We start from the raw sequence: 25,650 nt of genomic DNA, 5'->3' as shown, positions 1-25,650 counted from the left end.
TATTACAAGTATCCCGAGATTTTAAAATGACGAAAATGATCAGAAGAGGTTTATTAAGAATATGTATCAATATGGACGTAAACAATAAATTCTTACAAAGTTACACCTAATAAACTCAATTTTCAAGAGGGGGTATGAATAATATCGGGCACAAGTGTATATATATATATATATATATATATATATATATACACATATATATATACATACATATATATATACATATATATATGTATATATATATATATATATATATATATATAATTCCTCTGTTCAAGTATGTATTTGTTCAGTCACACGCTTACTCACTACCTAATCTGTTAGTATGAGGGCGGGGTCTGTCTTATTGTGTATTTCTGATTTCTGCTCGTGAGTAATGTTCCTGGGTGTCAACAATGGCCAGGGAATAAAATCCCATAAATGCACCATTTTAATGACTTTTACAAAACAGTTTCAACACTTTCCCACGTGCGTAATATGTTCCATTGTGTTTCATGATGTCTAAACCGATGAGAGTCCTACCACAATTGACTCACTTTTCTTTGCCGGGCTGAATATTTTCTGGCCAAGATCAAAGGGTGGTATCTGTTCTTCAGATGCTACACTTCAATTTCTTGTTCTCTGTCGGTGGAGGAGAAATCCTTCACGACTGAGACAATTTTGGTTCTTTTTCTCCACGTTAAAAATCGACCTTAGTTCCCAACTCTGTCCCGTGGCGAGGCATAATAAATAAGAACTTCAAAGAAGTGGTTTTCACTAAAAGTTACTTCATTTTATTGTATCAGAACTTGCAGGCCGTCCGTTGTTACCTATTCGCAAAATGCGTTTAAATATATTTTAATGTATGCAAATTTCGTATTTAGTATTATAGACTCAATTCGCTATCGATTATTTTATTGTATTTAATATATAGCAGCGATTTCGAAAAATAATAAAACAAAAATTAAAAAAATATGACTTGGGTGCCATTGGCTAGATTTGAAACTAAAACATACAACTCTCCAGCCTCATTCCTTAGCCTCTGAGCCACACCCAACCGAACGTAAATATTAAAAAAAAAAAGTACGTTGTTTAACCTATGAATGTAGATTTGTGCATGCAAACTGGTTTAGACCACTACTCCGGCCAAGGTCAACTGTTTTTAATTTTGACTACTTAGCAACAGTTTTTGCCGTCTAAAAAGCAAATCGAAAGTGTACTACAAGTCCAAATACCCCATATATCAAATTTCAACTCTGTAGACCAAATATTCAGAGAGCAGTTTGGTAGCGACTTTTTGCACACACACCGACAAGGACGCGGAGATCGGTTAGTGTCCGTGTCGAAGGTGCGATGTGAGTCCGATCGGAGCTCTGAAACCCTGGCCGCAGATGTGACACCTGATGGCAGGAGATCCGGGTGGTGGCGCCCATAGCCGCGCTCTTTTTGCTTCTAGCAAGAGCACGCTCATCATACTCCAATCGTCTGAGTGCAGAGATCACGCTGCGGCTTCCAGTCCATCAAATCTGCCGGTACACCCTCACCCCATCGCCACAGGACTTTCACCTCTCTCCCAGCCTAGGCAAAGTAGTAATAAGCAGCTTGCCCAGTACTGCTAGAACCCTCTCCACTGAAAGCAAAAGTACAGAGGCAAGGACAGGCCAGGACAGTCTGCACAAATGCAATCAGCCGCATTCGATAGCTGAGTCAGACCAGAGTCGAATTGTTGACCGCGTCGGCACTGCGGTGCTAGTTCATCCGCTGCGCAAGCCATTGGGATTCCTTCCTCATCCGCCAAGAGCATCGTTGACCAGGCTTGGATTTTTGTGACCCTAAATAGGGGGGGAGGGGCTAGTGGGGAGTACACCTTGTCCAAGGGTGACCCAGCACTGCAACGGATGTAGTTTTACGTCATACCCAGGACATATATATATATATATATATATATATATATATATATATATATATATATATATATATATATATATATATATATATAATCCGTGTACTAGAATGTTTTCATCTTAAATTCCACACGCAATTATGCCGAATGTAGAAACTATGCATAAATAGAATTCAGCGTAATTGTGAAATGAAAGCAATTATTTAATAATCATAAATGAAAAAATAATTAATTAACGCTCGTTTTTTAAAGGAATATGCAAATTATTTAACCTTCATGTTGTCACTTGCATATCCATGATTGAGTATATAAAAAAATCGTTTTAATAATTTTTAAATAAAATATGTAGGCTTTTAATATCAGCGCCAGAGCGAGAAAAATTCAACTTTATAGGTATATAAAAGATACATAGGTCGTTCCAAAAGTAAGCCTTCCTACATTTTTAACTAAAAAAATTAAAACATTGAAGAACTACGAAGACGAGGTGGTACCGTACAAACGAGCGCCTTCTTGTGTCCCAGAATTTATTTTTCTACATAGTCATCACCATTCTTAACGCACTTTTGCTAGCCTGTTTTGATGCCTCGGGCGTGAAAGCCCGGAGTGCGCTTTCTCATTCACACCTCTGTCGCCACTCTGAAATCGACAAACCCATCTCCTAACTGTGCTGACACTGGCTGCATCAGCATTTTTAACTAAAAAACTAATACGTTGAAGAGCTACAAATACAGAGTTGTACCATACAAACGAGCGATCTTTTGTACCCCAGAATTTAAAAGTCCGTCGCCACTCTGAAATCGGCAAACCCATCTCCTAATTGTGCTGACGTGGGCTGCATCGGCCCCGTCAACAGGAGCCGATGAATGTTGATCGGTTCAACTTTTCTGAAGGAATTCAATGTATCTCTGCTTCTGACACACGTCTATGACAGGGATTGCTTTCTAGAATCTTACACCGTCAATATCTGCAACAGAGAGATGAGACTTTTAGTTCATGAATGCAGTCATTTCAGCATCGTCACGATAATGGAATTTAAAATCCCCCCTGATTCATTTGGGCGGAATGAAAATAGGAGGCATTACTGTTGGAACATCCCTATATGTTATTTTCTAGATAATAAACTGCAGTATTTGTTGCTCTATTGAATGCTAAGTTATTAATATTCTAGTCAGTCTCTTTTTTATCCAACTTTTTTTTTTTTCATTAATGATTTTTTTCGCGTTGGTGTGTTCGGTAGTAGAAATCAATTACACCGAACATAATTATATTTTTATGGCCTTTCAAGTCGGTCGGTCGGCACACACACACACACACACACACACACACACACACACACACACACACACAACACACAAGAAAAAAAACAAGCACAAAATAAAAATGATGACGGTACGGAAGAAGTTCGTGGCACTTATAATAATTATGTATTCGCACCCGCCTATCTTCCACCCATCTACTCCATCCTACCATTCACACATTCTGGGTTTTCTCATTTGCTAGCTTCCCAAAACACCAACCTAATTTATTCCAAAATCTAGATCACGTAACGAATATTTGTCCTGGATTAGTTCCAAAACAAAAATGAAAAAAAAAAAAAAAAAAAAAAAAACGGTCGTCCCCAGGCGAAAATGTGGCAAAACGTACCTGTTGATTTGATGCTGTTGCTGCTGATAATAATGATGCTGATGACAATGATGACGATGATGATGACGGTGATGACAGTTATGAGTGTATCTTGCAAACAAATTCGAGCAATTGATGGGTGGGTGACGGTTTATCAGCCAGATATGAGTATGGGTGGGGGTGATATTATAACAGTAGAACATTCAGTAATTTCGGTGACTCAATACAACAGGCACAACTTGATTAGTCGCGTTCTTACCAGTCGTAGATGATGCGTCCTCAACACCAATCCGACAGTGACTTTGGAAGGTGACGGTGTCTATGTGGTTAACGATACCGACTGACAATCTGGGTGTGCCCAGTTCGAATCCAGTTCATTCCACAGAATCACTTTCACTTAGGATGGTTGGCAACCTTCACATAATCCCTCTCCTAAGTCCCGGATGTCTTGCTAGAAATAATTCCAACTAGAAAGATATCGAAGAAACGAATGTCAATAATAATCTTCGGATTCATACGAATTGAATGAATGCGACTTTGTTGGTGTCTTGTTGCGGTATAGTTCTTTTCAGTTTTAGGGGTCCCCCCCCAGGCTTTATCGTCTCTTTGCGAAGGGATTTATTCATTGTTAGTTACCTTAAACGCCATCATCAGGAAAATGTCGGCAGATTGATCAGACATTTTTGTTAGCAAGAACATGCTAATCCTAGAGCACTGGCTTGTCAAAACCACGCTTAAACATGTGTCTACCTTTCTAGAGCGCAAATAAATAAATTACAACCAATTATTTGATGTGCATAGTGGTTCTTAAAGACAAGTTTATGTTCGTACGTACGTTATCACCTTTTATGCCCATTTTTTAAAAATGAAACTGTCCAACTGCCAAAGATGAAATGTGATAAAAAAAAAACAAGTAATTGAAAAATGTACTGCTATTGTTAAGATAAAGTTCGGGCTTACCCACTTTGAAATGAATTGTTCCCAAATCAAATTCTTTCGTCATGTTTTAGCTTTAAAGATATACGATTTGCATTCTTGTTAATTTACTGCCATTTTACTGCATATCGAGGTGTTACAATTTTAACTCCATAATATAAATAATATATAAAACGTCTGTGTCTATACACGTATGTATGTATGTATGTATGTATGTACGTAAAGTCTCACAATAGCACACAATCGTCATTCAATGTTTCACAGAGACCTCAGCACAGCAGTGTGTGTAATATGCAATAAGGTATGCAGCTCTACATCTCGACTGAGAAGGCACGTAGTTGTGCACAAAGACAGTATTCCTCATCCGGATCTAACCAACCCCGTTAAAACATTGACCCTAATGTGTCATGTCTGTCATTGTCCCTGTAAGTCACTTGCAGGCTTTCAAAGTCACCTGAGAACACATGAGAGAATACTTAATGCAGAACATGAATCTTGAGACGGCAATCGTCATGTATGTCTGTCTGTCTGTCTGTCTGTCTGTCTGTATGTATGTATGTATGTATGTATATTTGTGTGTGTGTATATGTGTATTGGGGTGGAGAGGGCTCCCGTAAGCCGTGGTGAAGGCAACCTTTCTAGGAGAAGCAAATCTCTGATTTAAAAAACCATAAAACGGGAGACCAGTACCCGCATTAAGCTGGTCTGCAGTTTAATTTGTTGCTGGCTATCTTGCTCTTGCTTGTTGCTGGATCTCAACATTTTGAACCGAGAGAGAGACTTAGCTGTCGTACAAAGCTAAGACTCTGTAACATCATCTTTGTATAGATACTCCCTCAGGCATTTGGGCTCATGGATTTTAAATGTCTGAGGGAGTGGCACTCGTCTGACAAGACGTTGCAATCATCATGTATGTATGTATATCTCGCTAAAAAAAAAACAAAAAAAAACTACAAATTAGAACTCAACATAGTTAGTATTAACAGCATTGCTCCGGATGCATAATATCTAAAATCTATATAAAAAAAAAGTGATTAATTTAGGGTGAAAATTAGAAATAATTCGTTGCCGACGGCCAAATTTCATCGTACGTTAATTAGTATGTTTTAACTATGTATGCGTGCATTGCTTTTCCTTGTAAATATTCAAAACTAATAAATACATTTATTTCGAACTTTTCCTAATGATTGTCACAATTAACTCATTATGTAGAATTCAGACCTAGACATTTTAGTTTTGATTCCAGCTAATGGCGTCCCCTTCGTTGTAATAAATATGTTTTTGTTTTTAGGGCTTTAAAAGTAACCAGAGACAAATTTTAAAACATTTAAAGGAACCAAATAATAAAGAAAAAAAAAACGTTTTTTTTTCTCCAGTTTACGAATCGTGCTGACATAAACTATTATATAAAGGGTAAGCATAACCGTGATTCTTTCTGTTATCAAGAAGTAAGCATGATTATTATTATTGGCTCACCTGGAGCTTTCACACGAGTCAGCAAACGATCTGATTGGTATTCTCTGGAAGCTGAGTGACAACAAGTCTCCCCAGTCATCCAGTTCTCTCCTCCTCCTTCGATAGGATTTGCAAATAAATTTGCATCATCGCAACAGCCTCTTACCATTGATTTCTCGCTGGCAGTGGCCATTGGTTTATACTGGAATTTTAGTGGCACTAAGCCTCCCCAAGATCCCAGTTCTCTTTGCACTTGTCCAGCGGAGGTCTGGCCAGTGCTCCCTCCTCGGTCTTTCCATCCTCCTTGACCCTTCTCGGCTCTTTGTTATCACTTTCTTTGGGGGGGGGGGACGGTGGTGAAACAATGGAGAGATGCATGATGGGGGGGGGTGTAGAACATGTAGATCTGCAGCTTCGGTGTTCTTCATTCCCTGTAATGCTTCTTCGTTATATTGTCTTGTATTATTCTCCGCATTCAAGGGGTTTCCTTAATATTTCAGCCGTTTTCATTATCGTTAGGCGTTGTATTTTTGCAGCTATTCCTCTGATTCCAATTTCTGACATTCTTTTTTCCAGGGTTTTTGGCATTGTCCCTAGTGCTCCTACTATTATCGGTACTATTTTGATTTTCTTCATCGTCCAAATCCCTTTTAACTCTCTGGCTAGTTCTGTGTACTTGCTTCGTTATTATTATTATTATTATTATTATTATTATTATTATTATTATTATTATTATTATTATTATTATCATCATCATCATCATCATCATCATCATCATCATCATCTAGTAAACATTTTTCCCCAGATTGAAATGTAAACATTAGTTTACTCTTCTATGAGGATTGAAGACTTGGTTTTAGTAGTGCTCTAGAGGCCTCCTTAATTTCATGTGTGTTTAAACACAGTGTCGCCCGGGATAAATAACATCTCTGTCCTTTTGTGGTATAAACCGTTTAAGGGATCTATCGTTTGGTTTGTTCTTATCGTCATGACATATCGACTGCACTTATGGTTCGGATTTCAATAGATAAATTAAATTTCAATCGATAAACTTACATTTGTTTTATTTACCTCTGTAGGAGATGAAACACAAGGTGAGGTGTTAAGTTGAAAAGTCATTGCACTAAGATTGCCGCATTCTAGCCTAAAAATGCCAGAGCAACCCCATCGACATGGTAGGCATGCATATCCAAGGCAATAAACGATAAATTAACCTCATAGTCGTACGGCACAATCACATTGACACAGATCACCGAAGTTAAACAACGTTGAGCCTTGCCAGTACCAGATGGGTGACCATTTGGGAAGGCTAGGCGCTGTATGTACCTTCTGGGAAGGTTGGGCGTGGAGCCAGTAACTTCACCCTGGAAAAATGAACTCCTCGCAATAAAAGCATCTACAAAGTTGTAGATGGCTTATGCCCCTACAGGGGCTTAAGGCGATGGATGGATGAATGGATGGATGGATGGATGGATGGATGGATGACCACATTCTCAACGAGAAGGTAAGCCCTATAAGGCTATGCTTTCTGGGACTAAACAGGAGCATACTTCAGTCCGACAGCAACAAAGCCATTGTCGGACGGATTTTCGAGGACGTATCTACCACTGGTACAAACAAAAATAATTTGGGTCAACTTATTCAATGCATTTATTTCTAACGGGCTAAAAAGTCTAGTCTCTATTATCTATTTTTCACACGTGGCTCAAATCCTAATCGGATAACTCTTTACTCACCAAAAACCTCGCTAGCGCTATATAAAGTATTGTTTTATCTAAAAAAAAAAGGAGATAATTATTATAGTTGTAATAATTTGTTATCGATGTAAACGTTGCTTTGATTTTCTTATCTAGATGGTGTGATGGTCACATTGTTTATTGTTAATATTACACTATGCGTTTTTGATTGGCGCCACCAGAAAAATATTATGTGTATTTATTCTTTTGTGCGGACCGTTATTCTCATTTTTATAGTTGTTGTTTCGCCGCTTTTCGGTCAAACTCATCATATGGCCTTCTTCAGGTTATTAACCACGAAGGGATAGGAACGCTGAGTCGTGTAAGCTATCTCCGGTAATTACTGGATTCTATTGTTGTCTTCGTCTCATCACGTTTTGGCCAACTGATCCTCTAGTTTGCTTGGGTAGGAGTGAAACCACAATCTTCAGGGTCCGTGGTGCAGTGGATAGAGGCGTTGAGTTTCTACGGTTCCAGATGAGCATTGTCTGAAGATAGCGGTTTCAATCTAAACAAGCCAAAGGATTAGTTGGCCAAAATGTGATGAAGCAACAACTGTGGAAGGCAGTAATTACTGAGGATAGGTTAATCACCTTAAGAAGGCTAGAAAATGAGTTGGCCGAAACATGTTGAAACAACAACAACTATGAAGATGAGGATAACAGTCTGCAAAAAAGAATAAATGCACACATCATGAAGCCGCGTTTGAAAAGCATCATAAAAAATAAAAGAAAAACAAAAAGAAAAAAAAATAATAGGAAAATATTAATAATCAGAGATGCCGGAAAAATAAAACGCGTTAATAACCAGAACCTGATTGGCTGAATTCATACAACGTGTATCTTTTTTTTTCTTTTTTTTTTTCTTTTCATGATCTCGAGCAAAAAGGGTGCGGCGGAGAAAACTTGTTTTTCTTCAACTTCTAACCCAGACATGCTGGCGTTGACAGAGTACCTGTGTGTGTGTGTGTGTGTGTGTGTGTGTGTGTGTGTGTGTATAAAAGTTCTACCCGAACCTACACCAACCTCTTTTCACCTAAGCGAATACTATGTAAATCTCTGTTTATCTGAATAAAGTGTGGGCTGTTGCAGCTGTTGTACATACGCGATGTGTGTGTTGGTGTCAATAAATTGGTGGAACTCTATCGCCGCTACCCTAGGCGATCGACCGGCAAATCTTTACGTTACAATGTCATTTTGAATATGACTATTTAACAAATATAGAAAATAAAGCGTGCCATATGCACGCTTATAAAAAAATATTCTTTCGTCCTTGGAGTAAGATTAATACCAAGCAAAAATGCTTGTGGTGGTCATTATTTGGTATTGCTTTCGGGATATGGCCAACTACCTTATTGATTGGTACTGCGACATTAATAAGGTAAGACTTTGTTATTATGCTATATATATATATATATATATATATATATATATATATATATATATATATATATATATATATATATATATAGAGAGAGAGAGAGAGAGAGAGAGAGAGAGAGAGAGAGAGACGACACGTGCATACATGTACAATCTGGTCAGAATGTGGCGTTATACAGCTTTTGAGAACTGTGTGAGGGGAAGGAGAAGGAGAAACTGTTAATAAAGAGAAAAGAACGGGGTGGACACGTTAAGTAAGACTGATGACGTAATAGAATCCCATACGTACACTGACACACATAAAATGCAATCTCCCCCACAAGCTAAAGGCGTTTTACTATTCGTCATATCTGCTGTATCATAACGATAATTGTACAACAATGAGGTTGCGTGTTTATATATATATATATATATATATATATATATATATATATATATATATATATATATATTCTTTCTTTCTTTCTCTCTCTCTCTCTCTCTCTCTCTCTCTATATATATATATATATATATATATATATATATATATATTCTGTACGGCGCGACCCATATACATAACAAATCTGACAAGAATACATGGATAATTCTTACTAATTAATATATATATATATATATATATATATATATATATATATTTATATTATTATTATTATTATAATTATTAAATACCTACAGACACTAGTGTTTCTTTCTTTTAGGAATCATCAGTGCAGGATGTCACGATTAACGCCAGTCGAGAGACTCGAACCCTGCAACAGAAGTCATGTCTGGCTTCATTAGCAAGGACCAAAACCACTAGGCTACCGTAAACCGCGAGAGATACAGTTGAAATTAAATATTTATTCTTATTAAATGCTTTTAGCGTCAGTCAGAGTGATCTTATCATTATATGATGATCTGCGCGTATTAACTAAGTTGACCGATTTTATTACAACTGAAAATGCTCAAAAATAGGAAACAAGTTTCTTAAAGAGGTTGACATTATTACTTACTATAATAATTATTAAATACCTACAGACACAAGTGCTTCATTCTTTCGAGAATCATCAGTGCCTGGTGTCACACTTAACGCTATATTATTTAAAATTTATACTATATATATATATATATATATATATATATATATATATATATATATATATATATATCATAAATAATTATTTTTTATGCATACAGACACTAGTGTTTCATGTTTTCGCAATCATCAATGCAGGAAGTGACGGTTGCCACTGGTCGAAAGATTCTAACCTCGTAACGGAGGCATATATATATATATATATATATATATATATATATATATATATATATATATATATATATATATATATATATAAACCTATGTGTATGTGTGTGTGCGCACGCGCGCGTGTGTGTGTGTATTTGTTTATATATAAACTTCCGGTTTTAGCGAAATAATTAAATAAATAAATATTTAATCATTTAATTGTTAAAAGTTTCCGAGAAAATAGAATAAACAAATTAAAACTAATCGAAACATGTTAATTATGCTTACTATTAAAGAAAAGAAAACCGCAAAAAACAGTTAAACCGTTGTTAATAAAATTAACCCTTTTTAATGTTCATCAAATAAATGTTTTTTATTGTTCACCATTACCTTGTCTTAAAAAATATGCGTATAAGTGGATGTAATCTCTCCAAATATGACACTAAAATTTAAATATCAGTACGAATTTAAGTTACTTTAAAGTTCAAACATATTTATGATAAAAATAGCTTCATTATCTTAAAACTTAAAACTCAAAAGACTGAATTTACAATAATTTTTTTCTTCTGAGCAAAATAAATGCCATTTATTTTCCAAAATAAAAATAAATTGATAATAGTTCTTTTAATTTACGAGGGAGTTACCACTTATCGATGTCAGAAGGCCACTCAAGGATAAGGATTAATGAATGTAAGTGGTAGTATAATAATGCTGTAGATTGTGTAGAATTGTATTTTTTAAGGGTACGGCTCAACAAGAATTTGTTTACATTGCACTTGAAGGCTACTATATTGTATTCAGTGGGGAAGCCGGCTAGTGCAACAATGTCACACAGGCGGGCAGTTCTAGGAAAAAAAGCTTTTTCATGGAATATGCATTTAGATGTAGTCACAGATGGGAGAAATTGTTGATAGTGGTTGTAGCTAGTTGAGTGTTTTTGTAAAAATATCGATTGTTTCTGTATGAAAATTAAACTCATTTTCATTTGTTAAGGATCTATTTTATAAAACAAGAAAATTCGTGCAAGTCCAAAACTAATTTAAAAAAAAACCTACAGAAATTTCTTTATGATCTACGTACTCGTTACGGAACGAAAATATCATATTCCAAAAATTACGTAAATTGATCAAGTAAATTTGTTAAACTAAAAAAGTCAAATTTTATGATGAAGCAAGAATAGTGTGTCTCTGTCCGCCATCTTTAAAATCCATCGCTGGTTATCTCCCCTTCACAACCTCTCCAGAAATAGAGATAAGAATCAGACCTGTTTTAGCTACGATTAATAAAGAAATCGGTAAAAATTGTAAAAAAAAAAAAAAAAAAAAAAAAAATTCTATATGTTAAAAAAGTACTTGATCAATTTACGTGATTTTTGGAACACGACATTTTCATTCCGTGACAGCTATATACATCATAAAGATTTTTTCTGTATGTTTTAACTAGCAGGGAAATCCGATGTTGCTCGGGATTGAATGAGGATCAACGAATGTTCCACACTTCCAATACTTTTATTGTCATTGAAATCTGTGAAATCGATCATTTTTCAGTCAAATAAATTGATTGCTTGCTCTAGTCGAGGACCACCGCAGTGTACCGGGAAGAAACTGCACATGTCTTCCAGTAGTAACTTCGTCAACAGCACATTATAATCTACATTGCAGAGAATCTACTGTTAACTTTATAAAATTATTTTTATATAATGTCTTGAATTAAAGTTTAAAATGCAAAAATTAAGTATCATGGTTCAGTTGTGCTCTAAAAAAAAAAACACTCATTTAGAACGCGCTCTCGTCTTATCAAAGAATATACTTTTGATTTTATCCTGCTTGTCCGATGAAAGGCTATATAAAGGTGTTAACTGGGATCAAAATAGAGCCGCCCTTCTTTAATCGGATTTTTTTCTCTTATCGATTTTCGATATTTATTAAGGTAATTCCGATACATATAATCTAAGAACACTGCCTGACACATAAAGTACATTTGTGCGAAATAGAAAAAAGAAAAATCGAGCCAGCCGTTTCGGAATCCATAGGGAACGAATCACACAGACAGACGCACACATTCAAAGTACATTTTATATATCAGTAGAGGTTAAATTGAATTCTGGACAAATAACCAATTGACGTTACTCTTAACAGATTATTACGAGTTGGCATTTTGCTCTATATTAATAAAATTATCAAACAAGATCTCGTGTGTGTGTGTGTGTGTGTGTGTATGTGTGTGTGTGTGTGAATGTAATTCTCAACTATGCGTAACTTTGCTAAATACAAATTAAAGTATGTTTTTTTAAAAAATACTTTTTAACTGTTAATCGCATATTTATTGCGGAGAATGCTTCGTTTTATGGTTGTTGTAAAAATGGAACGGAAATTTAAATTTCTTTCCGTTTTAATCTTTTTTTTTTTCGAGTGCTCCACAAAACGAAAGTGATCGAAAGAATAACATTGAACACTTTTTATATATAAAAAAAGAACGAAAAAATTTTCTTATATAAAAATAAAATTTTATTAACAAAAATGAAATAATTTAATTTTTAAACAAAATGAGTCAATTTGCTAAACATTTTTTGGTATTATTTTTGCATAAGTCCAACTCACCGTTCACATTGAAAATTTCGACTTTTATAGGTTTTCAGGTCTGCTTACAACGAATAAACACCCCAACCTCCTTATGTTAAGAACATGGATGTTTTCGGAATAGACATCCCCATGTTAAGGACAGCTTTCGGAATAGACACCTCCCAACCTTGTCAGCATATCCGATAACCTATAAAAGTTGACATGTCGAATGGAATGGTGAATTGGACGTAATGTAAAAATGTACCGATCTTAACACGGAACGAAATTTAAATTTCCGTTCCATTTTTATAACAACCGCAAAACAGAGCATTCTCCGCAAGTTTTACTTAAAAAAGTAAATTAATACCAATCTAAAACAATTAAAAAAAATAATTAAACGATATAAATATATTATTGTTTACTGGGCATGTTTTACTATAGACAAAAAACATAAAAGTGGTAAGAAAACGAGTATATAACTATGACGAGATCCCTGGCGACACCAGATGATCTTGCTTTTCAAATAGAGGAAGAGAAGATGGGAGAGGAAAAACAGATGTTTATGAGATTCCTGTCCACAGAAAAGAGTAAATATTTCAATGAAAGAAGAAATAGTGAATATTTCGATGGGAAATAAATAAATAAATAAATATGATAATGAGATTCTCGAGTTGGCAGAAAAAGCAATTCAGGGTCGTTTTCTGGTTTAGGTTAAAACAACAATTCAAATTATTAAAGAAACAATGTTTTGTTGAAAGGTACAATGACTTGGGTTCAAAAGGCCTGTTTTGGTGTCTGGGAGGTGTTGTGTTTAACTGCCAGATCACCAGCCAGTGATGGGTTGGTTGGACAGATAAATAAATAAATTGAACCTAAGGAGAGATATGGTCATAAAAGACGAAGAAGAGAGAAAAGAAAGAGAAAATGAAAAGAATAAAATAATGAGTTCACGAGAGAAAGAAAAGAATAAGATAATGGAAAAGAGAAGAATAACCCAAAAAAGGTGGAAGGAGGAATTACTGATTTGATAAAAACGATTGACTTTTTGGAGTTAGGGTTCAGAGTGCTTTTTTTACTGACTGGCATCGAGACGTACACATCGCTCTCACCCCGCCTTGGGGGGGGGGGCGAAACCCTCATAAGAGCTAAGTTGAAAAGCTCTTGTTCTTAGCTGGGAAATTGATTAGTGGAACTTAAGTGTGCAACCTGCATCATGAAGCTTGAATCAAAGAACTCGACTAAACAAGTGTAAAACGATTTATGAATAATTATTTTGTTTCGTTATATAAAAATGTCCCAGAGTTTTTCCTTGTTTCTGGATTTGCCAGCCTGAAATGAAGATGCAGTTTATTTCAGGTAGGCCCTGACGCCAGATGATGGAAGAGATAGACTGGATCCAGCACGAAGCCAGAGTGACGACCGAAATCGACAATGTTGCCACACGGACTTAGGGTCATGCACATTTCGCGTGCCCTGAGCAGCAGAAGATATTTTCCAGTGACCAGTGAGAGTCTGATCACCCTTGAGGGGTCCACCACTAGACAAGTAAGAATGTAGCCCTGCTGGGTTGCATCTATGGTCATGTGATCTGGGAGCGACGAACACGGCCAGAAGTACATCACAAGTATGCTCCGGTGAACTAGGATAGCGACGGATGCGGCTCGGCCCCCGGAGAAGAGGGTTGGGTTATATTATATTTGGTACCGTGACCAGGATATAACATCTCTATGAGATGTGCACGAATGAGTAACCACGAACACATTTTTGAAGCGTCTGGAACTCAGTTTTCTTGAAAAAAAAACATTGAAAAATATAAGGAAAAAGGAAAATGGCACAGAAAAATGTTTTAAAAAAAATCGGGGGAAAAAGAACGATTGAAAAGAAAACTTATTGAAAAGAAAAGAAAGACTGACATTGAATTTATCGGAAATAAAAGAAAGATTGAAATTGAACCTTGAAGGCATAGCTAAAAACATAATAGCCAGCCGTTAGAATGTATGAAAAAGCTATGCTGCAAGGAACAAGGAAGACGACGAGAGACAGAAAAATAGAGATGGAAAGAAACGAAGCAGACGATAAGAGAGGTAATGGCAGATTTTTATTGGTTCCTATTGCTTCGCTCAAATTTTTTTTATGTGCGGTTGTCAGTGATTAAGTCTCCCGTAACGAAAGTTTTGTCTTAATATGCAAAGTATTGCTGATTTTTCTTCCACCCCCAAAGGAAAAAGTGAAAATGAAATATGTATTCGTTAGACTGGTTGATATGCCGTCGTTGTATAAGAACGGACGCGCATATGTTGTCACTGATATGAGAGAGAGAGGCAAGTCCCCTTAAAAGGTATAGCAGTAAACAGATTTAGTAGATATGATAAAGAGGAAGGTAGGGAGGAAAGGTCAATCCTTGAGTTAGGGTTAGCGGTAAGGGTATTTAGTGGCCGTGTGGTTGAAAAAAAAGAGAGAGACAGAGACTAGAAATGAATAAAAAAATAATAAGCAGAATGGAGAGAGCGGTTGATAGATATGGCGAACCGGTTTGGAAACGAACGGTGTTGGAAAAAGAAAACGAAAAGACGAAGTAGAGATGAGTGAAGAAAAGAAATACGACTACGACAGTTGACAGTTTAAAAAGAAAAAAAAAGAAAGAAAAGAACTAAGACAGAAAAATGCGATCGTTTTTGTAATTTCTGAAATTGAATTGTTTAAAAAAAGAAAACGAAATGTGTGATTTTGTTGTATACTTTAAATCATAGTTATCGGCATGGACTGTAAGGAGATAGAAAGAAATAGATAAGGAATGTCACGAAGTTACCGGTTGATTGGGAAAATGCATAGTCGGTGATGTCGTGTGGGCGGCGGATTGAGAGGTAATGGAAAAATGCGTCGAAGAAGCCAGAAAGAATTGGCTAAATAAAACCCAGCGAAGGGTGTGTGAAAAAGTGCAGAGTGCACTGTGTATGAGCTATAAAAGTAGAAACGGAGAAATGTACAAGGTGTACTGGTCGTAAAGGCATGAAGAATTGAGTGGTCAAAGATTTAACGAGACACTGGGTGTGTCTGCGTGAGATGCCATGGAAAAGGCATGTGAGAATACGAATATCATAGATATGTGATCTCTCCGCCCGGTCCGCAGTGACAGATACTGTGCACCACTGATGAACGGGAAAACTTTTGCGAATAATGCACCATGAGATAGAATGGTCAATAAGTGAGAGAGAGAGAGAGAGAGAGAGAGAGAGAGAGAGAGAGAGAGAGAGAGAGAGGGAGAGAGAGAGAGAGAGAGAGAGAGAGAGAGAAAGACTCTCATGCCGAGATAACCTGAAGAATGGTTGTGAAAAGGGAAACCAATATAGGGATTGAGAGAAGTATACCGATCCTTAGAGAAATAGAAACCGGCAGTATCGATGCCGTTCTGATTTTGTAATGAATAGAAGCTCTCATAAGAATAAATTAAAGATGAAGTAATGATTTGCCTGAGATTAATGGTGAGACATTTAGACTGTCAAATAAAGGAACGTTTGGTTGGAGAATTTTATTAAAATTAAAGAAAACAAATGAAAATTGATAGAACTGTGATTGGATTGAAGAAAAAAAATAAATAAAGGGAACTGTTTCGTCTATTTTAATAATTGTATTGAAATGTACTAATTTTTTTTTGTTGAAAAAAATTATTTCTTTTAGATGAGGACTGATAACGCGTGTAATTGTTGTGTAGCATTCTCACCTGCTTTGAATAGAAAATCATTTAGTGTGAAAACTTTCATGAAATGTGAATAAAATATTGTTGGAAAGTGATGTTAAGGCATTTAAACTGTTGAATAGAAAATCAGTTGGCCTGAGAGTTTTCATGAAATGTGAATCATATATTGTTGGAAGTGATGTTAAGGCATTTAAACTGTTGAATAGAAAATCAGTTGGCCTGAGAGTTTTCATGAAATGTGAATCATATATTGTTGGAAGTGATGTTAAGGCATTTAAACTGTTGAATAGAAAATCAGTTGGCCTGAGAGTTTTCATGAAATGTGAATCATATATTGTTGGAAGTGATGTTAAGGCATTTAAACTGTTGAATAGAAAATCAGTTGGCCTGAGAGTTTTCATGAAATGTGAATAATATATAGTTGGAAGTGATGTGAAGGCAATTAAACTGTGGAATAGAAAATCAGTTGGCCTGAGAGTTTTCATGAAATGTGAATAAAATATTGTTGGAAGTGATGTTAAGGCATTTAAACTGTTGAATAGAAAATCAGTTGGCCTGAGAGTTTTCATGAAATGTGAATAATATATAGTTGGAAGTGATGTGAAGGCAATTAAACTGTGGAATAGAAAATCAGTTGGCCTGAGAGTTTTCATGAAATGTGAATCATATATTGTTGGAAGTGATGTTAAGGCATTTAAACTGTTGAATAGAAAATCAGTTGGCCTGAGAGTTTTCATGAAATGTGAATCATATATTGTTGGAAGTGATGTTAAGGCATTTAAACTGTTGAATAGAAAATCAGTTGGCCTGAGAGTTTTCATGAAATGTGAATCATATATTGTTGGAAGTGATGTTAAGGCATTTAAACTGTTGAATAGAAAATCAGTTGGCCTGAGAGTTTTCATGAAATGTGAATCATATATAGTTGGAAGTGATGTGAAGGCAATTAAACTGTTGAATAGAAAATCAGTTGGCCTGAGAGTTTTCATGAAATGTGAATCATATATTGTTGGAAGTGATGTTAAGGCATTTAAACTGTTGAATAGAAAATCAGTTGGCCTGAGAGTTTTCATGAAATGTGAATCATATATTGTTGGAAGTGATGTTAAGGCATTTAAACTGTTGAATAGAAAATCAGTTGGCCTGAGAGTTTTCATGAAATGTGAATCATATATTGTTGGAAGTGATGTTAAGGCATTTAAACTGTTGAATAGAAAATCAGTTGGCCTGAGAGTTTTCATGAAATGTGAATCATATATTGTTGGAAGTGATGTTAAGGCATTTAAACTGTTGAATAGAAAATCAGTTGGCCTGAGAGTTTTCATGAAATGTGAATCATATATAGTTGGAAGTGATGTGAAGGCAATTAAACTGTGGAATAGAAAATCAGTTGGCCTGAGAGTTTTCATGAAATGTGAATAAAATATTGTTGGAAGTGATGTTAAGGCATTTAAACTGTTGAATAGAAAATCAGTTGGTCTGAGAGTTTTCATGAAAGGTGAATAAAATATTGTTGGAAGTGATGTTAAGGTATTTAAACTGTTGAATTGAAAATTATTGGTCAGAGTTTTCACAGGGTGTGAGGTGGTAAATTGGTTTGAAGTGGCAGTAAAACATTTAGGCTGTCAAAGAAAAAATCAATTAGCCTGGGAATTTACATTAAAAAGAAATGAAATCAATCGCCTGGTAAATAGTTTTGAAGCATTTAAACTGTCAAGTAGAATGTCTTAGAGAAACTAACGTTGCTGATATTATTCTGTTTGGAAAAAATTAAAAATGCTTCAGTCAAGAAGGATTTCTCCTTCACAGGACGGGGATTGAATATGTTGAGTGTAGTGTTGGAACAGTTGTTACACTTGGTCCCTGGTTAGAATGGCGCTGCTGGGACAAATTATGGCACTGAAGGTTTTTAGATATTTTGTAATCGAACACTCTACTGGAGTATAGCTAATAGTGTTTATGTGCCCAACATGTCGCTCAGATTTAAAACCGACAGTATTGATGGTAAATTTGAATTTTTGTATAGCTGAAGAATGGATTGCCATTGAGCAAGTCGAGATAAATAAATAGAGGCGTAAATGTGACTTGACTGTGCCACGTTTGGTTAGAGTTATTTCAGTCACCAGAATACCACATTTACCTCGTTTTCATTTTGTTGGCTTCAGATAATCATGTGAGAATTAAGTGAGATTTTTTTGAAGATAGTGATTTGAAGGGGAGTCAATACTGAAAGAATTCCCCAGTTTTAAATGTGGGAAGAAATCAGGTAACCACAAACCACTGACAACTGACAACAGCACCTGAGCGGAGTGGGGATACCAATGAGTACCCTCTACCAAAACTTGGATAGCGTGCATGAGCTGCAACCATCGACAAAACCCCAGGTTACAAGCAGGGACCCCAAACTCAGTCCCTAAGCCATTATTAAAAAAATGAAAAAGAATGAAAAAACAAATATGAAAAGCGCAAATATTTTTCTGATTGTTTATGATTTGTGAGAAAGAGAAAATGAGCAAGTAGTTTGAAGGGTGTATGAGCTCTCCTTTGATAGTGAACTGAACATGGCTATCTTTTCACGGTTGCATACACATAGGTTAAGTCATAGAGAAGGACCGAAAATGAAAAATAAAAATGAAAAAAGAAAAAAATGTTTTGCATGCAGATAGATTAAGTCGTGAAGATAGACTGTAAGTAAATAAGAAAAAAAAAAGAAAAAAAAATGAAAGAAACCCCATGTTTTGCATGTACATGGTTTGATGAGTTACAGTTATACAGAAGGACTGAAAATAAAGAAGAGAAACTGTTTTGCATGTACGTAGTTGCAGTCACCTTAAAAGGACTAGTACAGTGAAAAAAAAAGGGAGTTTATCAATTGAAAAATGCATGTGTAGCCGAATATAAAAATCCATGACTCATGAGCTGTGGAAGCTTATGATTGCATCGGTGCATGTTTAGTTGAATGAGTGCCATTTTCTCTAATGAAAAGAACTATGAACTACATAAAATTACTTATGCACGCATATTTAAATATACACAGCAGTACAACCAGAACCATTGGATCAGAACATTTTTGCATGTTGCTTTTTATTGACTTTGATTGTAGAATTTACTAGTTTCGGGTCGGGCTTCTGGTCCAATTATCCAATTATGACTAATTGACAAGTGAAAGGAAGGGGCGGATATGACGAGATCCTTGGCGACACCAGATGATCTTACTTTTCAAATAGAGGAAGAGAAGATGGGAGAGGAAAAACAGATGTTTATGAGATTCCTGTCCACAGAAAAGAGTAAATATTTCAATGAGAGAAGAAATAGTGAATATTTCGATGGGAAATAAATAAATAAATAAATATGATAATGAGATTCTCGAGTTGGCAGAAAAAGCAATACAGGGTCGTTTTCTGGCTTAGGTTAGAACAACAACTCAAATTATTAAAGAAACAATGTTTTGTTGAAAGGTACAATGACTTGGGTTCAAAAGGTCTGTTTTGGTGTCTGGGAGGTGTTGTGTTTAACTGCCAGATCACCAGCCAGTGATGGGTTGGTTGGACAGATAAATAAATTGAACCTAAAGAGAGATATGGTCATAAAAGACGAAGAAGAGAGAAAAGAAAGAGAAAATTAAAAGAATACAATAATGAGTTCACGAGAGAAAGAAAGAATAAGATAATGGAAAAGAGAAGAATCACTCCAAAAAGGTGGAAGGAGGAATTACTGATTTGATAAAAACGATTGACTTTTTGGAGTTAGGGTCCAGAGTGCCTTTTTTACTGACTGGCATCGAGACGTACACATCGCTCTCGCCCCGCTTTGGGGGGGGGGGGGCGAAACCCTTATAAGAGCTAAGTTGAAAAGCTCTTGTTCTTAGCTGGGAAATTGATTAGTGGAACTTAAGTATGCAACCTGCATCATGAAGCTTGAATCAAAGAACTCGACTAAACAAGTGTAAAACGATTTATGAATAATTATTTTGTTTCGTTATATAAAAATGTCCCAGAGATTTTCCTTGTTCCTAGATTTGCCAGCCTGAAATGAAGATGCAGTTTATTTCAGGTAGGCCCTGACGCCAGATGATGGAAGAGATAGACTGGATCCAGCACGAAGCCAGAGTGACGACCGAAATCGACAATGTTGCCACACGGATTTAGGGTCATGCACATTTCGCGTGCCCTGAGCAGCAGAAGATATTTTCCAGTGACCAGTGAAAGTCTGATCACCCTTGAGGGGTCCACTAGACAAGTAAGACTGTAGCTCTGCTTGGTTGCATCTATGGTTCTGTGAGCTGGGAGCGACGAACACGGCCAGAAGTACATCACAAGTATGCTCCGGTGAACTAGGATAGCGACGGATGCGGCTCGGCCCCCGGAGAAGAGGGTTGGGTTATATTATATAACAAATGTTATCAATAAGTTCTCTTCTACCTAGCTGGATAAGTTTTTAGTGTTTAACTTATTTTAAAGCGTTTATTTAGTTCGAAAAACAAGTAGTTTCAAGTATTACGTGAGAAAAATTAAAAAAAAAAAAAGAAAGATTGACATAATAGGGTTACATGTTTGGAGTCTCAACAAAAGAAAAGTAAACAAACTGCTGGTGGAAACCTATCGAATAAATGTCATGGTAACATTATTTGCTTTTCCAAATGAATAAACACTTTAAAATAAGTTAAAACAGTAAAACCTAGTTATAAGAGTAACTTATCTTGCCTTTCGTAACATTCATTTGTTATATATTTGTTTTTCTCCTTTATGGATTTTTCGTTTTATTGTCTATAATAAAACATACCCGTTTTTATCTAAACTTGGCATCCAGGCACCGTTGAGTAGTCCCTTCCGCCGTTGGAAGGTATGACACAAAGATCGGAGGTGACGATTGAAAAGTGAAAAACCACCCCAAAAGAGGAAGACAACTCTAGCCTACAAAAATTCCTGAGCAGTTCCGCCGACATTCGCCTCAAGCGATTAGCAATAAACTAACCTACCCTCAAAAGGAGAAGATAAAGCATGGAAAAATGGACTCTCTAGAATTCAAAAAACCATGTCTTAGCCTGACAGAAAAAAGGATACCTAACTCAAATGGCTCAGATTCTGACGGGCGTATTGACTTGGTAAGAAAGAAACAAAATCATCTTAAAGGTCAGGTTGACCTCTTCACGATTAAGAATAAACAAAACAAAAAAACAAAACAAAAACAAAAACAAAACAAAACAAAAAACAAACAAACAAATAAAATGGTGGGTAATTGTAAAATAATAGGCGAACGCATTTTTCCGCATATTTGTAATGCTCAGATTACCATTTATTTAAACACAACCTTTTTATTATTTATTTATTTATTTTATTTTTGAATCCTTTGAGATGAGGCGTCATAATTTGTTCGTTCATTCTTAAGGTATCTGGCCTTCGGACTAAGAACGCAGTGTAGTATATGTTCTGATGTTACACTCAAGTTAATTTCTCCTTAGTCAATGGAGGGGGGAAACCCTTCTATACTAGGACAATTTTTATTTTTGCCTACTGCCAGAGTGCCCCTTTCTGGGGCGCTGGTTTTCTCCCACATTAAAAATGACCTTGTGTCATATTGTGCTCTCGTGGGGGAAATAGATTTTTTTTTTTATTGCGGACTGCTATCCTCATCTTCATAATTGTTGTTTCACCCGAAGAAGGCCAGAGGATGAGTTGGCCGAAACGTGGTAAAACAACAACAACAACAACAACAACAACAACAACAACAACAACAACAACAACAACAACAACTATGAAGATGAGGATAACAGTCTGCAAATAAGAATGAATGCACACAACTTTTTTTAGATTATCATGTTTAGTTTTTACTATGTCCAGCTGGTGAGGGTAGATTATTCTCGTTCCATCAGCAATAAATAGTGAAAGTGTTAACTAAATATTATTAACAGTTATCTTTCTTCAGTTTTGAAAAAAAAACAAAGACAAAAAAAAACAAAAACAAAAAAAAATATAAAAACAAAGCTAACAAACAGTAATATATATATATATATATATATATATATATATATATATATATATATATATATATATATATATATATATATATATATATATAAAAATTGATTAAAGAACCAATACAGAAAATCACGATATAATCACGTTGATACACCGGTTAAGCAAGGTTGAGTCTGGTCAGTATAAAATGGATGACTGTTTGAGGATTCCAGATACAGTATGTGCCCTCTGTTTATCTAGGTATTGTTTCCAACCGTACTGGACTTCTCCTTGCCACTGAACTCAAACAGTGCCGATTCGGTAGAGGTGTAGTTAGAGATTGCGCAACCCTAGTCTCACAATTGCACGCGCAACTACCCTTACAAGGGGGTATCCATTGTCTATCGAGACTTGACGAAGATGTTTTTTTTTTTTTACGGAAAATTTAATTTAAATCCGCTTTAATAATGTTATTTCTGGAATGTTTTTAAACTGAATTTTGAATCGAATCTTACGAACCGGATATTGAGTTGGCGCCACGCCGATCTACGGCGAAGCAAGCAATTTAACAGACATTGTTTTGAATTCATAATAATAGTATGACGTCTTTTATGGGACGCCCCTTTAACTATTCTTTAAACGATATCGTTTTACGGACTAAATAAGTTTTAACGACCACACAAAATAAGCGAAACAAAAGAAGCAGTTTAAAGATGGTTGACCTCCGCACGCGCACGCACGCACGCGCATGCACGCGCATGCACGCACGCGCACACACACACACACACACACACACACACACACACACACACACACACACACGTTACACCTGTAAGCGAACCCATGAAACCGAGTTGTTTACTGTTTCGCCAAAAAGTCGAGTTTTAAGATAGGGAATGAGTTATTAAAAAAAAAAAAAAAAAAAAGGGTGTGGTTATATTAAATATTTATTTTTCAATCTAGAGTACGTTATTTTATTAAAAACAACAAAAGCAACTTTTTTAATAAAACTAGACAAAACGTTTTATTAAACAAAATGAAGGATAATTATTTTAGATTTTAATAGTCACATTACTTTTTGGTAGGCATTTTAATCTATATAAATGAAATAGCAGTTGTATGTGTGTAAACACGACTGTTTGTGCGTAAATATTTAACCGATAAACTTTTAAATACTGGTCACATAACACAGAAATTATCAGGAAATAGTAATCATACACTAAAGATGGTTTATAACGAGTAAAATGTTTGGATGGATGAATAACGTTCAAGTGAAAAATGTTCATTTCAACTTGCCGGCATATTTTTACTTCTTTCTGCGCATGCCCAAATTCAATTCATTTCTTCAAGACATTTAATATTAAATATTCGTTACCTATCTCTCGATAGTTACAACGACAAGAGCCACGGTTGAGGTATTCTTTTTGTTTCGATTTTGGCTGATGGCACCCAAGTCCTTTTTTATAAAAACCTTCGAAATCACTACTATATATTAGGTACAATATAATAATCAACAAAGAATTGGTTGTGTAATAATAAATACGAAATCAGCATAAATTATTTTGTATTTAAGCGTATTTTACGACCCAGGAAGATTTTAAACAAGAACAAACCTGAGTTGTTTGGTTTTTCGTCTTTGTTAATGAAGGAAAGTTTTATTTAAAGAAAAGCGGTGGGTGGAATATGAAATATTTTTTTAATTTTTATACGTAGGCACCACACTTTTAATAAGCAAACGCAGAGATAGTGTTGTTCCAATTCAGTGTTCCATTTTGGGTGAACAGAATTTTTCCTACATTAAAGTCGATCTAAGAATTAGGAATTTTGGGATTTGATCTTTGCTATACTCGATCAATAAAAGAGAAATCCTTCTAGACCAAGATAATTTTATGCATAATCAAATCACATAAATATATAGTTTTATTTACAAAACTTTTGTTTGGGTCGTTTTGTCAATATCTTTCTTGTCCTTGGAGAAATCCTTCGTTTATTTTGTGGAACCCTTGAAACCTAATTGATCCTATTTTACTCTGAAAAGGAAATTAACTTATCGATACCTTGACCTTTTTTTTCTAGGAACAAAATGTAGTATCTGTTCTGATGCTACACTTAGCTATTCTACTCTTGTATTATAATTAAGGAGAATTCCTTCTAGAACGAAGCAATTTTTATCGTTGTTCCAATCCAGACTGGTCCCTTTTTGAGAAACTGAAGTTTTCTCGCATTAAAAAAAAAAAAAAAAAAAAAAAAAAAAACTAACCATGTATCTATCCTTGCCCTCGTGGGGAAGCAAGTAGATAGGAATTTACAGATAAAATAAAGTTACAAAGTTCAATCGCGGGAAGATGTGACACAAAGTCGGAAAGTAGGGAATAGAAAGGTCAATGCATAAGCCTATTAAAAACACCTGGAGGAGCTCCGTCGGTATTCCCCGATTTAAGCAACTTAGGTGGTTAACAATAAATTAACTACTCCTATAAAAAAGGGAGGTAGCATCTGAGAGGTTTGTCCGTCTAGAAATATCCAGGACTAATATCTCAGCCTGACAGATAAAAGTATACTGACATAACCCAGTTTCTGCTTCCCCCTCCCCGCCTACTTAGCGATACACTTTTCTTCACTCTGACACGTCGAATAAAGATAAAACATATAATCTGAAAAGTTTGGGTTAAATCTTTGTTTCTATTTAAAAATAAAATTCGCCTTTTTTTGTGTGTATGTTTGTGCGTGTGTGTGTGTATGTGTTTGTGGGTGTGTGAGTTCATTCCTTATGGACTCCAAAACGGCTGCGCTGATCTTTTTTTAATTTAACACAATGTGCCTTTGCAGCAAATGATCATATGACAATTTCGCAATTTTTAACGAAGTCTTTTGCATTTTAATTATTGTACTCTGCAACGTATTTCAAGTTGTACGGGTTAAGAACCAAACATGCAATGCTGTATCGTGTGGTCCTCCTCTCCACATTCGCAGATGGTTGTTGGGTTAGTTTTGTAGTCTCCCCACCCCCACCAATTTAGCAGCTTTTAACGGCTCCATTCTCGTTTTCAGACTGGTGACATGTCTCTCACTGGATCCATGTTGCTTCTGAGTCAGGAGGGAGAGTTTCAGAATGGGTGAGTAGTAGGTTTTCCGTGTTAGTAGAAGAGGGACACCTGCAGTCTGGTCTTTTTCTTATATGTTTTTTTTTACACAGTGA

The 25,650-nt window shown here is 35.7% G+C and overlaps 1 protein-coding gene across 4 annotated transcripts in view; it reads left to right on the top strand.

Moving 5' to 3' along the window:
* The window catches only part of LOC145246680 (uncharacterized), a 225,955-nt gene that overhangs the window by 27,078 nt on the left and 173,227 nt on the right, over positions 1-25,650 (top strand). Inside the window, exon 1 of one of the 4 annotated variants that reach the window (XM_080108395.1) lies at positions 8,540-9,012. The exons of 2 other annotated variants lie outside the window; for them this stretch is intronic. In XM_080108395.1, the coding sequence (XP_079964521.1) occupies positions 8,932-9,012 (81 nt within the window). In that variant the 5' untranslated portion in view covers positions 8,540-8,931. Of the gene's footprint in view, positions 1-8,539; positions 9,013-25,650 lie in introns of those variants that run through there. One more of the 4 variants, XM_080108399.1, reaches the window with a different exon arrangement.

This window comes from Euprymna scolopes, chromosome 24 (genome assembly GCF_053919585.1).
Source record: "Euprymna scolopes isolate OS-2025 chromosome 24, ASM5391958v1, whole genome shotgun sequence".
Lineage (NCBI taxonomy): Eukaryota > Metazoa > Mollusca > Cephalopoda > Sepiida > Sepiolidae > Euprymna > Euprymna scolopes.
This window is presented reverse-complemented; position numbering and strand designations above follow the sequence as displayed.